The 13,774-nt window shown below is 27.2% G+C and overlaps 1 protein-coding gene across 2 annotated transcripts in view; it reads left to right on the top strand.

Annotated features, from left to right (window-relative positions):
- LOC126853065 (myosuppressin) overlaps positions 1-13,774 on the top strand; it is a 27,506-nt gene extending 13,732 nt beyond the window's left edge. For both annotated transcript variants that reach the window (XM_050598460.1, XM_050598459.1), the window contains exons 2-3: positions 10,811-11,013; positions 11,284-13,774. In XM_050598460.1, coding sequence (XP_050454417.1) covers positions 10,818-11,013; positions 11,284-11,372 — 285 coding nt within the window. In that variant the 5' untranslated portion in view covers positions 10,811-10,817 and the 3' untranslated portion in view covers positions 11,373-13,774. The remainder of the gene's footprint in view (positions 1-10,810; positions 11,014-11,283) is intronic.

Genomic DNA, 13,774 nt, shown 5'->3' with positions numbered 1-13,774 from the left:
TAATGACATTTCTACTGATACTAATATTTATCGTTACTTATATTTAATATTCATTACATTCTTAAATGCAAAATTTGTATAGTTTTTCCTCTTAAACCCTTAAATAAAGTTACTGATCAAATCTTTTTTTTTTTTTAAGTATATATAGCGGGCAAGAGATAGGAGCGAGCAAATCGTTTGTATTATCATGATCGTATTAATTCTAATAGGATCAAATTTTTTTTTCAATTAATGTAATCTTTTTTTAACATCTTATATATTATGTACATTATATTCATGACGATGTTGGGCAACTGCGGCATTATTATGAATATTCATGCCACTACATCTAAAGTGATATCATTAATAATTGTCAATGTCTTGTATAATATATATATATATATATATATATATATATATATATATATATATATGTATATATATATATATATATATAGTATTAAAATTAAATTAATAATCCATTTAATATTCTAAATAATTGAAATTAAATATTTAGAATAAATTTTGTCAAATATAACAAAAAAAAGATTAAACTTTAGTCGCGAAAATTTATTCAAAAATTTATAGCACTTTATTATATGATTACTATTTAATAAGTTTTTTATAATTTTATTATCGTACTTAAAATGCACGTTTTATTGCTATAAATACTTGATTTGAAAAACAATGAAAATATATAATAACTGGGTGAAAAAAATAACTAAATATGGTAAGAGTATAACACAGAATTTTTACAACCAACAGAATTTTAACAAACAATTTTTTTAAATGTATCTTTTTTATTATATACTAAATGTTTTGCAAATTGAGAAAGTTTTTATAAATTATCAAAAAATATATAAACTAAATTATACGTTACTTTTTTATTATATCTAATAAAATGAAAAGACGAATGAAAACAATTCAAAAGAAAATTTTTGACATTTTAAATAAGATATACCCGAATGCAGTTTTTTATGTACATAGTCACGTATAAATTTCATACTATTTACTACATATTCCATGCAAGTTTATAGACAGTATTTCTCGAGAGTGAAGTCTTGATGATAACGTAAATCCCACGACAAATAATCACAAATGATAACGTTTTTATAAAGAATATATTTCTTTATATAAATATAATATTGAGTTTCCTTAATAATAATTAAAAAATTTTTCAATCATTCTTTTGATTCTTCAATTTTCTAGTTAACAGAGTTAAAAAATTAAACTCAAAATTACACTATAAATAAATAAAAAAATAAATAAATAATACAGTGTAGAATTCACAAATATATAACCAAATATATATACAATTTTTATTATTTTTATTAGATAGAATTCCATTAATATATCATTTCCTTTTTATTTACCTCTTATACATGAGATTTATTATTTACCTTATCATTGTTATTATTTATGATTTTTGTTACGTCTTTCACGTGTCGTACTTTCTCGTAGAAAGATCAAATCATATCTTTCTTTGGCAGCCTTATAAAATTTCCATGCATGTCGCTTAGCGTCTCATTCGCGAAAGCAACAAGTTTTGCGATCATAATTGTCTTTTTAGCGACAACGCGTCAAACGTCACGTTATGTAAGTTGCCCCCGCGTCAGATTAACGTGAAATTTTTATTTCATACGTCGCAAATAAGAAAATGCGCGTCGCATCTCGATCGTTGCGACAAGACAGGCGAAGGAACCGAAAGGACATGCGAGAGGGCGAGGTGGGCGAGAAGTTACGCGTCAACGTATGATTTCTCTCTGGCGCCCCGATAAAACGCGCGCATGGCAATTGGAATGCGGCGCGTATTTAAGGGCTGATCTCCGACGGATTCTCGCCACTCTGTCGCACGGTATTGCTCGAAGCCTCTCTCGCGGCCACCCCTCGCGACCTCGCAACTCTTCGTCCTCTTCGTCCGAGGATCGTCGCCTGTGAACCATCCGCGCCTGCATCCATCATCGCCGCGATATATAAATTCGTTGCTATATAAAACCGAATCGAATCGAAAAACTCGCGATTTCATTTCGGGATCATCCTCGTGCGAGAATACGCGATTACCTTCCTCTTACAGCGTGTCTATCGCGCAGTAAAGAGCTTTAGGGGTGAACGCGCGCGACGAAGCTGTAAGCCTCGTCCTTTCTGACCGTCTTCTCGACGACCGCGAAGACAATCTTCGACATTATCGTTGCGCTCTCGCCAGGTTGGTACCGTACCGTTTAATATAGATTGTTCGGGAAAAGATATTCTTTTGAAGGACATAGGATATTAAATTTTATCGCGTCCTAATGACGCATTCTTTGTTGGAGCACCGGTGATACTTGAACCATAGAATCTTGATGAAATTTAGATGATATTGTCGCAAAGCTAAATACATCGGATATTAATATAGAATTATAAATTTAAAAATGAGACATTCTTTTACATATTAATAACTATAATTTAAATGAAAATTTTATTGTTACCATTAGGATTACAATTATTCAATGACCTTTTTGATATTAGATGATAATTGAGGTACATCTCCTGTACCAACAAAACGCTGCGAAATTACGCATCAATGTTTAAAAATTAATATAGCCTAAAAAAAGTCATATTTGAATAAATGCGTCTGAAAAATATAAAATATAGCAAACTATTTTTGAAAGACCATGTATTATTTTTTTATTATTTTATAAAACGAAAACTTTGATTCTACATTAAAATTTTTGCTTTATAGAATAATATTGCAAAAATTATAAAAATAATTTTAAACAAATATGTAATGTATACAAAATTTTAATTTCTATGTATTTATTTTAATAAAATAAAAGGGGATAGAGATCGCTTTTCTCTTTTAAATATAACACATATGCACCCACGCGAAAAATACAAATACATTGGAAATAAAGTTTTAAAGTATTTGAGCCGATGTAATCCAGTTCATTGAAATCTTCTCAATGTGATTGTAGCTAAAATTACGTGCCGAATATTTATAACGCTTATATTTGTATTGCTATTATGAGAGCTGATTATTATATATATTATATATCATACATATATATGTATACATACATACATACATACATACATATATGTATATATATATATATATATATATATATATATATATATATAAAATATGTACAGAAAAGTACAATCCGTTTCGCAAATTTTCGGATGTGTGTCTTGATGATCTTCTTTAAATCAATATACAGAGTATTATCATTTACGCGGATTAGAACGTAAAAAATATTTTAGTATTATGCTACATCAATTACTTTTTCATTTATTTACCACATAACGTTGCATTTTCCTTTGATATTTTTCTTCGAAGCTTTTTGATTGGCAATGAATGTATTTCAAGGATAAAAGAACGTGCAGGCGGAAGCCTGTTGATAAAATCTGCACTTTATGTACGGATCAAACATTTGATATAGTTATTATTTTATGTTACGTTATCTGCATATAGATTGGATTGTACGTGTATATTCTTATTAGATAATATGTAACATTGTGTATTTTACTTTACATAATATCTACAAAGATTATACACAATTGAGAGAAAAAATAGGAAGGTAAAATTGACATGAAAATTTCAAAGTGATATTTGTTAGCAAAAATATTTTTGAAATGTTAATAATTCTTCAATTATTATCAAAAATTATAAATAAAGAATTTTTTCGGAAATTAAATTTTTAAAAAGTAAATAATGGAATTTATCTTTGTATTTGATTTGAAATGGATTTTGAATTTTAATTTAAACTTAGGCATAGAAATTTGTAATAAATATTATAATTTAAAAAGAAATTAATTCTACGTTTCGTTAAAAAGAAAAAAAAAAAATATATATATATATATATATCAGTTTTGCGATAATTCTGAAACTTTTTTATACACAATTATCAATGATGTCAAAAGCATACATATGTTAGATATATCGGTCTATTGTCCAAAAAAGAATTAATTTTAAACTTTGAATGATTTAAATGTGCATATATTATAGGATAATACTATAATGAAGTATGGCTTATGCATATCATTTTTTTTATTTGGCTATTTATTAATATAAGATTTTATTTTCACTCTTTTAAAACTTTAGACTTTGAAGTTGACACTTTGAAAAATGGAATAAACTGCGTGCGTACAATATTTCTTGATACCATTGATATAATGAATAGACGTAGAATAATGATTCAACGCGTAGATAATTAATGCTTTAATAAAGATTCAAAATATCCTACGATTAATGAATAATTTATATTGAAAGTAAAATCTATGCTGTGATAGTTAAATATACTTTATTGCAATTTCGCTATTAAAGACAAAACTTTATCATGTTAGAGAGAATCTATTTTCTTCGCTTTCGAACAATTATTTATAAAGCAATGAGTGTTTTGTCATGAACATAATCGGATTATAATCATACTCGGATTATAATCGAGTCTCGTAATTAAAGATCTTGAATTAAAGATTCATTTTCATAAATATATGTGTAACGCCATTTTGCTTGATAATTTATATAACTTAATCAATGTAATGAGACATAAAATAAATGACAATTATTAATAAATTTGCATAAATTTGGAAAATAATATGTAAAGGCTTTGTTAATTAACTGTCGAATTTAAAGGAAGCGCTTATTTTTTTCTTTATTTTGCTTTTAAATTCGGTTTTTGGTATCACTTTAAAAATCATGAATAAGAGGTGCTATTTTAATAATTAACATTACGATTACTATATGTATTTTTCTCCCATTTTTCTATGATGGATTATCTTTCGAGCGATCGTTGTGCATGTGTGTCTATGTCTTAAAAGATTGTTGAAAGACGGATGAAAGAAATGTGCGTAAATCCCACGTAAATGCGATTCTCCTTGAATACATGCCGCTTGATTCCATACAAACGATATCGTATCGTTTCATTCTTTCCCAAAACCTTCAACCACTTAACTTATATATGATATCCTGACCGAATATTACTGAGTTTCGAGCGATATATCTCATAAAGAATAGCTTTTTCGTTCTTTCAACATTTGAATGAGGTTACATTCTCATTGTGACAAAAATATTAGGACTCATGCTTCTTCTACGGAAAGATTACAAATAACGTAAGATAATCTGGTGGGAGACGGAGCGATTTTATTGTATCTAAGCTTTTATGATGTTTTCGAGCGCAAAACTTTAACACACTTGATATCATATATATGAATCGCCGTAAGGCAGGCCGAGAAAAACAGCGAATAAAGTTTCATACAAAGTTACAAGATTAGTAAGCAGTGACTTCTCGGAAATATATATGCGTGACATCATGTGTATATTTAATCTGGATTGTGATACATTATCGTATGATTAATTTGACACGATACCGTATGACAACTTCGGAAGCCCGCAAGGGGCCTTAATCGTTACGCAAACTTGTAACATATACGATATTAACATTCGTACGAATTCGCACAATCATCTCTTCCCAAATCATAAGCATAAAGTTACCGCTCTAAATTGAACAGTTTATAACGTTATCGTTAATGCAACTGTTTCGTCACTTTGTTTTGCATATCGTCAAATGTTGAGCGCATTTGGAAATTACACATTTGAATTTTATAATCACAAAATAATAAGATTTTTATTACCAATATTTTCATTTAATTACTTCTTCTAAACGGATATATATTACAATATTTGAACAATATTTATCATATTATAGCTTTTATTATTATATATCTGTTTTCATCTTCTAAAATTTTTGGAACGTCTTCTACAATCGCTTATTAAAAATTTTAAAAGCTCTATTCGTTCTTCGATATTTTTGTCAAAAAAAAAAAGATCGATTCCAAATTAATATTCCATAATAATATAATATTAATAATCCGTATATTAATAATATTAATAATTCGTAATAAAAAAAATAATTTTAAATAGTATGATGAATATTGTGTTAAATTAGTAGTTTTATACTCACGTAGATTAAAGTATTCATTGCAAGAGAGAAAGAGAGAGAGAAATAACTCACACTCGTTAAATGCTACGCATTTTTTATTAGATTGCCGCTACGAAAAGTTATTTTTAACACTCACTAATAAATTATATTTATTCAAAATAAGAAAAAAACAATTGTGTACCGCAGTTTCTCCAAATACTATTATAAGCAAGTCTCTGTCAAATAAATTTAAAAAATGGTCAACATGTGCACCACTATCACTTGATTTATTAAAGTAGTACAATTTAAAATACAATAAACATGATACTAACAGAACCCATTAGACGAAAAGTTTTATCATTAGGTGTGCAATAGTTACTTGCCGAGCCATCTCGGAGTATAACGTCAGAAACGAGAAAAACCAGGCGAATAATTCTTACAATTAATGTCCGCATAAGTGATTTATTGTCAACGAGAGCAATTCTGTATATCTTGTATTTCTTTTCTTTTGTCAAACGCGCTAAATTTATTGGAGTTGCGATAGCGCGAATGTAATATCTGGTATTAAAACTATCCGTAACTTTCTAACGGAATTTAGTACACTTGATAGGATATCTCCATATATATATATGAAATAGAATCCATGAAATATAAAGCTTCGCGGAGCAAATTGACTTTATTGAAGAAGCGATCTAAAGAACATCAATATAAAATATTGATATCGGGGACAATCTTCCTATCTTCTAATATTAATCATTTTTGTTACTTCACGTTGAAGAGGTATTCGGAATAATTTTATACTCATTCTCTGTAGATCTTATAGATAGTAAAAGTATAGAGGATGACAAAGAGCATACGTAAAAAAAAAGAGATAGAGAGATATTGGGGAGGAAGGATTATGTATTCCCCTCTACGGAAGGATTATATTCACTCATGTATGCAAATTGGTAGTTGTGTCAGAAAAGTCATTGCAGCAAAACATACATCAGAGATTCAGATTTTAGATAGCTTACATTATATATATATATATATATATATATATATATATATATATATATATATATATTTAGCAGTTTATTTGGAATAAAATTTCGAGAGGCTTCGATTATTATTTTATTGTTGTATAATCGAAACTTATTAAGATTCATTATCCTTTAATACTATATATGTTGAGAATAATTCATTGAAAAAAAAAGAATTGGAAATATTTCACGGATTAAATAAAACGACAATCTTCGCTTTTCGCAAACAGCGATTTTGAATTTTCAGACACTGGAGAATGAAGATTAATCATGTCTTTCCAATCTTTTTTACATAAAACGTTTCGCTTTTATATGAATATTAAAAATAGTCACTATTTGAACTTATCTGTTATACACGGAAATGTCTCGCGAATATTACTTTTAAAATAATATTTAATCTTGCATTCTTTAATCTTGTCCCATTATTCTTTATATAATATATATTATAAACCATATATAATATTTTATAATATTATAGATTACATATGTCAAAATGGTCACTTCAAATTTTTCAGATACTTCTGTTAATTATGTTCCAATAAATTTTCTTATTTTAATTAAAATGAAATATAAAATATTTTGTAAAAAAGAAAAATATTAATAAAAAAGGAAAAAATATAACACACACACACACCCACACACACCTGTGTTTTGAGAAATTACAAAAAGAGTCGGTTTTAATTTTTTTATTTTTCGATTGTACATCTTGCTTGTAGTGGCAAAAGAAAATCTCGTCTTTCGATTCGCATCGTATTAATATTTCATGCTACCGTCAAAGATAGTTGCGCAGTCGATTTACGTGATATGTATTATTCCGAGATATCAGGGCGAAGGGGGATCGAAATACAGTTGATACTCTCAAGATATAGTGTTTATGCGTATGCATAACACCACACTCATACATTAATAATTCAGGAGACTTCAAAGCACAATCTGTACATATGTCAAACATGTACATATTAATATATATATTATAATTTCTATCATATTTTTATCGTATAGTATTGTATGTATATAATTATTATTATTTTTATTATTAAAGATTATTATAAATTATTATTATTTTATATTATCATTTTATAAATTACTATTATTTTCATTATTAAAAAAGTTATATATTTTAGTTATATATTTATAATTTTTTATATATCCGTACTGATACTATATTATAATATTCGTTAATATTTTCTAAATATTCTTAGTCATATATATATATATATATATATATATATATATATATATATATATATATATAAATTTACAAAATATTTAGTTGCTTATAATTTCGAATTTATAACTATAATGTTGCATCTATTGTATCATATACAACATATTATATTATATATTAAAGTTTAAAAAGTTTAAAGAACGATCGAATTTTATATCGTTGACTCGATGATTCTTTGCTCTTAAAAGTGCATAATAACTGAAAGTTTTGCAATTATCTTTGGCTGTCATCTTCCTTGAGTTTCAAATTGAGCGTCAAATTGTTTGATACCCGGAAATGTTTTTTTTTTTTTTTCTTATCCCCATATTGTCATTTTAATTCTTTCTTTGCATAGATTTTTATAACTGCAGTTGTTACATAACTTCAAAATGTATCGGATTGAAACGTAACGCGCGAATACAATAATATCGTTGCAGAACATATGAAAACACACGTTTTTAGTATTGAGTTGCATTATCTACTCAGTGCATGTCAATATTTACGTACGTGCAATCGTCACATCGGCGGTAAATAAATGTAAACAATGTTATATTACCGCTAACTTTTTATATTTTAATTTTGGCCTTCAACTAGAATATAAGTGTGTAATTCGAAGTCTCAAAAATTAATTGAATTTGTACCCTATTTGATGACATATGTATCATGTAAAAAAATCGCTTTAATTTTTTCTGTTCGCGAACATCGAGTTTCTATTTATTTTTAAAAATATTTAAATTTTTATAATTCTACTTTCCTTATAATTAGTAATAGCGGTTGTTTTTTAAAGAAAATTTTAAATGCCATGATTAGTACCACAGCAAAGTAGCAGTGCTTTAAGACAAAACAGCAAAGTATCAGTGCTTTCACTGAAGATCAATGAAATACTCATTGATTTTCGGTGAGATCTTGACATTTTATTTTATCTTGACATTTTATTTAATAAGTGATTTCTTTTTTTAAATTTGTCTTTTATTCAAATTTTACTTTTATTTAAACAAATTTAATTATTTTATATCTATATTTATGTATATGTGAGTACTCGGCAGAATAAATAAAATGCAATTATTCGATTCATTAATTAAGTAACAACATATCAGCAACAGGTTGCCTATCTGTTTCTCGATTCGCGTTTCTCGATTCACAATTGTGTAAACTCGCTGCATGCACATCCATGCAAGGCAAAATGTGATTCGAAAAATATATCCAGCATTTATATAATACATCTTGAAAAAATAGCTGTGCTTTCACTCATGTTAATCTAACTGTGCTTAATTAAATTCTATGGATGAATTTTGGGGAAGTCAAAATTGCCACTAAAAAGAAGAATTTTATTATTTTATTCAAGAGCATCAGAGTTCGCATAAAAATGTATGAAATTTAATTGTACGTGCGAGATGTTTTCATGACTTGTCACGCACAGTTCTTTTTGTATCTTACAAAGGTGAGAAAAATGTCAAATTTCTTTGTTCTTTGACTATAATGTAAACCTTTGTTTCGCTCTCATACTCTTTTTTATCCGATTCATGCCGATGCAAACGAAATAAAAACTATCGGACAGTCCGAGCATCCGTAACGCGAGGTCTTCTCTCGCTTTGAGTTTGCTCGTAAGATCGTATTTTTCTCAATAAGTTCTATTTATCCGATGCTCTTTCAGATCAGCCTTCTCTGTAACACGATGCACTCGCGAGCACTATTTTTCTTAGTCCATTCTTGTTTCTATCATTTCTCTTGTATTCATGAATTATTCAATTTATACACGTTCTTATGGGATGCATATATTTAAAGTAATACATGATACAGTTTTCAAAAGTGACACAAGATTAAGAAATTGTATGACATGCAAGATAGTATGACATTTAAACGCATACAAAATTAAAATTTACGGACAGTAACAAAAAAATGTCTTATATTTAATAAATTTAATTGAAACTTAAAAAAATATTTTATACAACGGCAAGTATTAATTAAACTGTTACATCATTAATTTAATTTAAAATATTTATTTTAATAATTCATACATAATGTAATGTTTGTATAGAAATTAATGTTAATAGCATTGATATTGCATTTATTTATAATGCGAATATTCATTATATATTGAGATCATCACATCATATTCAATTCATCCGTTCAGAACACGTATATTAATATTTAATGGTACATGAATAACTCTTGTAATAAGTGAATAACTCTTATAATTTGAGGAAATCGGTATTCACGTTCATATATACATATATGCAAACATTAATTTATTTAAATGTATATACGCAATACGCATATCAAGCAAGGTTGTCAGAAAATATATAATTCATGATTTATAATTTTCTACTTCATTTCCTCCGGTCAGTGTGTCAGTTTAAATTTATACGTATTATAATTTTAATGATTTAAGAATATCTAACTTTGCGTTTCATTTTTCTTAAACGTAAAAAATAAGTTTTTCAAATAAATATTTTTTATAGATATTTTTGATTTCTCTCTCTCTCTCAATGCAATAAAATAATGAAGTGGATTAACAAGTAGAATATAATAAAATAATTTGGAAAGGTATATAATATAATATAATATATATATATATATATATATATATATATATATATATATATATATATTCGATTGTATTAAAGCGTAGGAGGCAGCTTAAAAGGATAAATCGTTCATTCAAATCGTTAAACAACGTGCACATGCACATTTTTTTCTTACAGCCCAAAAATGAGGAGCTCGACATTGATGATTCTCGTATCTGTGACAACCATGGCAGTTTTGACGGGCGAAATCTTTGCCGCCATGCCCTTGCAATGCAATTCAGGATTTCTCGAGGAGCTACCACCTAGACTACGTAAAATCTGTGTCGCTATTGCTAGAATATGGGATGCCAGGGAGATGAATGATTTTGTCGACAACAGAGGTGATCAACGAATTATTAATTAAATCATTTATTTTGTACGCAAATTTTATGGCATAAAAATTTTTCAGAGAATAGAAAATAAATCCTGCGCATTTGTAATTTATATTTTTTATATTCATTTGCATATATTAATTTATATTATCGTATTGATCGCAAAATATTTCAAAATACTGCTCATATTTTTTTTCAAGTTGAATAAATAGATTGCAACAATGCATAATCATTATTCAACGATTAATAATCATATAACTTGTGTTGAATTAATTTCAGAATATCGAGAGAACTTACCCCGTTATGACAGCAGTGTCAAGAGACAAGACGTCGATCATGTTTTCTTGCGCTTCGGAAAACGACGTTAAAAATAATGGCCTGCTCTGTATTCGCACAAGCGATAAACGATCTCAAGTTCTCTTTCAGTTATTCGATCACCCCGTCATCGATTCGTAGAACATTTGCCGAATGTAAAAAAAAAGAAAGAATTTACAGTCACTGCGTACGCGCCAAAAGACGAGATTACCTGATCCCGTTATTAACATTAGCAGCCTTTTTGATAATCTTTATTTTCGTTGTAAACAGCATTAAGGGATCAAATTGGTCTCCTCAAGCGTTCTAGTATTGAGTCATCGTGAAAGTATGTCTTGGATTTTAAGAGTTTTTTTTTAGTACAATTTTATATCCTTTTTTTGTTCAATAAAAGTGGTACGTTTATAGAGGAATCTTAATTAAATGTTTTATATTTTAACATATTTATTAATAGCCAGTATTCCATTTTTTGGAACAAAATTTTTTCTTTATATGAAAGATAATTGATTTTTGTAATATAAAAATAATCTTTTCTTTCTTTTAAAAATAGGTTTCAGTATTTATAAAGTACTTATATATAACACGTTCTAAAATTTTTATTTTTTTCGTAAAATTAGAGAAATTCACTTCACGATACTCTTTTATCAATCTGAAATAAATTTTACAGGCAAACATGTGTTAAGGCAAATATATCTTAAAAACCGAACGCTATTTTCACAAATCTATATTATTTCGCCACGAATAGAGAATATAACTGCATTACACAATAAGTGTACTATTTTAATCTACACTGTATCTCGTGAATGTCTCGAATTTACTCGTCTATTAATTCCAGGGCCTACATTAACTAGACCTTACAGTTAGATTAACATCGCCACTTTTACGAATGTAGGAACATTGTGCCGTATCGATTTTCGCGCGACTACTATTTCCAATTAATCACTCTCATCTTCGCGCCGTTTGCCGGATACAATGACTCTCTGTATGAAAGTAAAGGTTATTGTATAAAGTTCACACATTATTTATTTTATAAATCAATTATCCCATGTTTCGTAATACGATCAGTAACACTAGTGGCAATTAATTTGAAGATGATATAATTAAATTAGGTATAAATTAAATTGAGTTAATCTCGGAATATCAAGCAATATTTTAAATTCACATACAAGCATTCATTTGCCATTTAATTTTGTTTATTCAATCAATTTGTTTTTATATTTTTCTGTACAAGATGCAAAAAGTGGAAACATAGCATTATTAGAAAAAATTGAGATAAATCTTTTCTAAGTAAAAAGTATTCAAAAAAATCTGTTTATAACTTTTCAAGATTCAATGTATAATATATCAAATCTCGAGTAAAAATTTTTATTAAAATAAATTGTAAATTAAAAAACTATATATAATTTAATATTTTACATTATTTTTATTAATGAATATTATTTGTAAATTTAATAACGCTATGCATTCACTTATAGCCATTTTTTGAGAGGCGGCCTTTGTTACAAAAGATGGTATTTATTACAAAAGAAGATAGGAAAGATATGAAGTGTACACAGCAATTTGAATAAATAGAGATTAAATAGTGGAAATAGTGAAAATATATAAGTATAAATACCTTGTATTATGTGATCTAGAGTTGAAATAGAAGTTTTCATTCAATCTTTATCATCAATTGTTTAATTTACAGTTTTACTTGTATTAAAATAAGACATGTACCGAAGCTTCGACTGGTTTCGAAAGACTGCATTCTTTTCGACATCTCTTATATATTCGCATAATTATTTATATATGTATATTATCATGGATCAAACAGAAATACGAAGATGCTAATGCATTAACATAGATATATAATTAATAATGCATTAGCATAGATACATAATTATTCAGATAGCAAATTTATTCTATAATTATATAACATTTTATATATAGCTTTCAATGAATATTAAACATTTTAATAAAATAAAAAAAAACGATCTATGAATCTTCTCACACAGCATTCATATGCAAAAAATTTAGGAAAGACATATTTTTGAGATATCGATATCTTCCGGATATCTTCTAAACATCTTATATTTATGCTTTGTGGGTACATAAAATTTCAAAATAATAATGTTCTAAATGTAATTAGTTCTAAGCAGATTTATAAAATATTCTTTTAAAAACTTCTTCTAACACGAGAATATTCTATAAAGATTCATAGATAATTATGTAAAAATATCCTCAAAATACTATATTTGACGTTAAATAAAATAATCAAAGAATATGTTGTGCTATCAGAGTAATTATACATGTGAAATAAATAGTATAATTATTACAACAGGTATATACGTATACATACACATCTATATAAAGTAATTCTCTCAGAATACTTGTTGGTTTTTATATTATATGTATATAATTATACCATCCCTCTTCCCATCTGTTGCGCGATGATTAGGGCTTGTTGCGCGTTGATTAA

Source organism: Cataglyphis hispanica, chromosome 11, assembly GCF_021464435.1.
Source record: "Cataglyphis hispanica isolate Lineage 1 chromosome 11, ULB_Chis1_1.0, whole genome shotgun sequence".
In the NCBI taxonomy this organism is placed as follows: domain Eukaryota; kingdom Metazoa; phylum Arthropoda; class Insecta; order Hymenoptera; family Formicidae; genus Cataglyphis; species Cataglyphis hispanica.
Note: the sequence above shows the minus strand (reverse complement) of the source record. Positions and strands in the feature narration are given on the sequence as shown.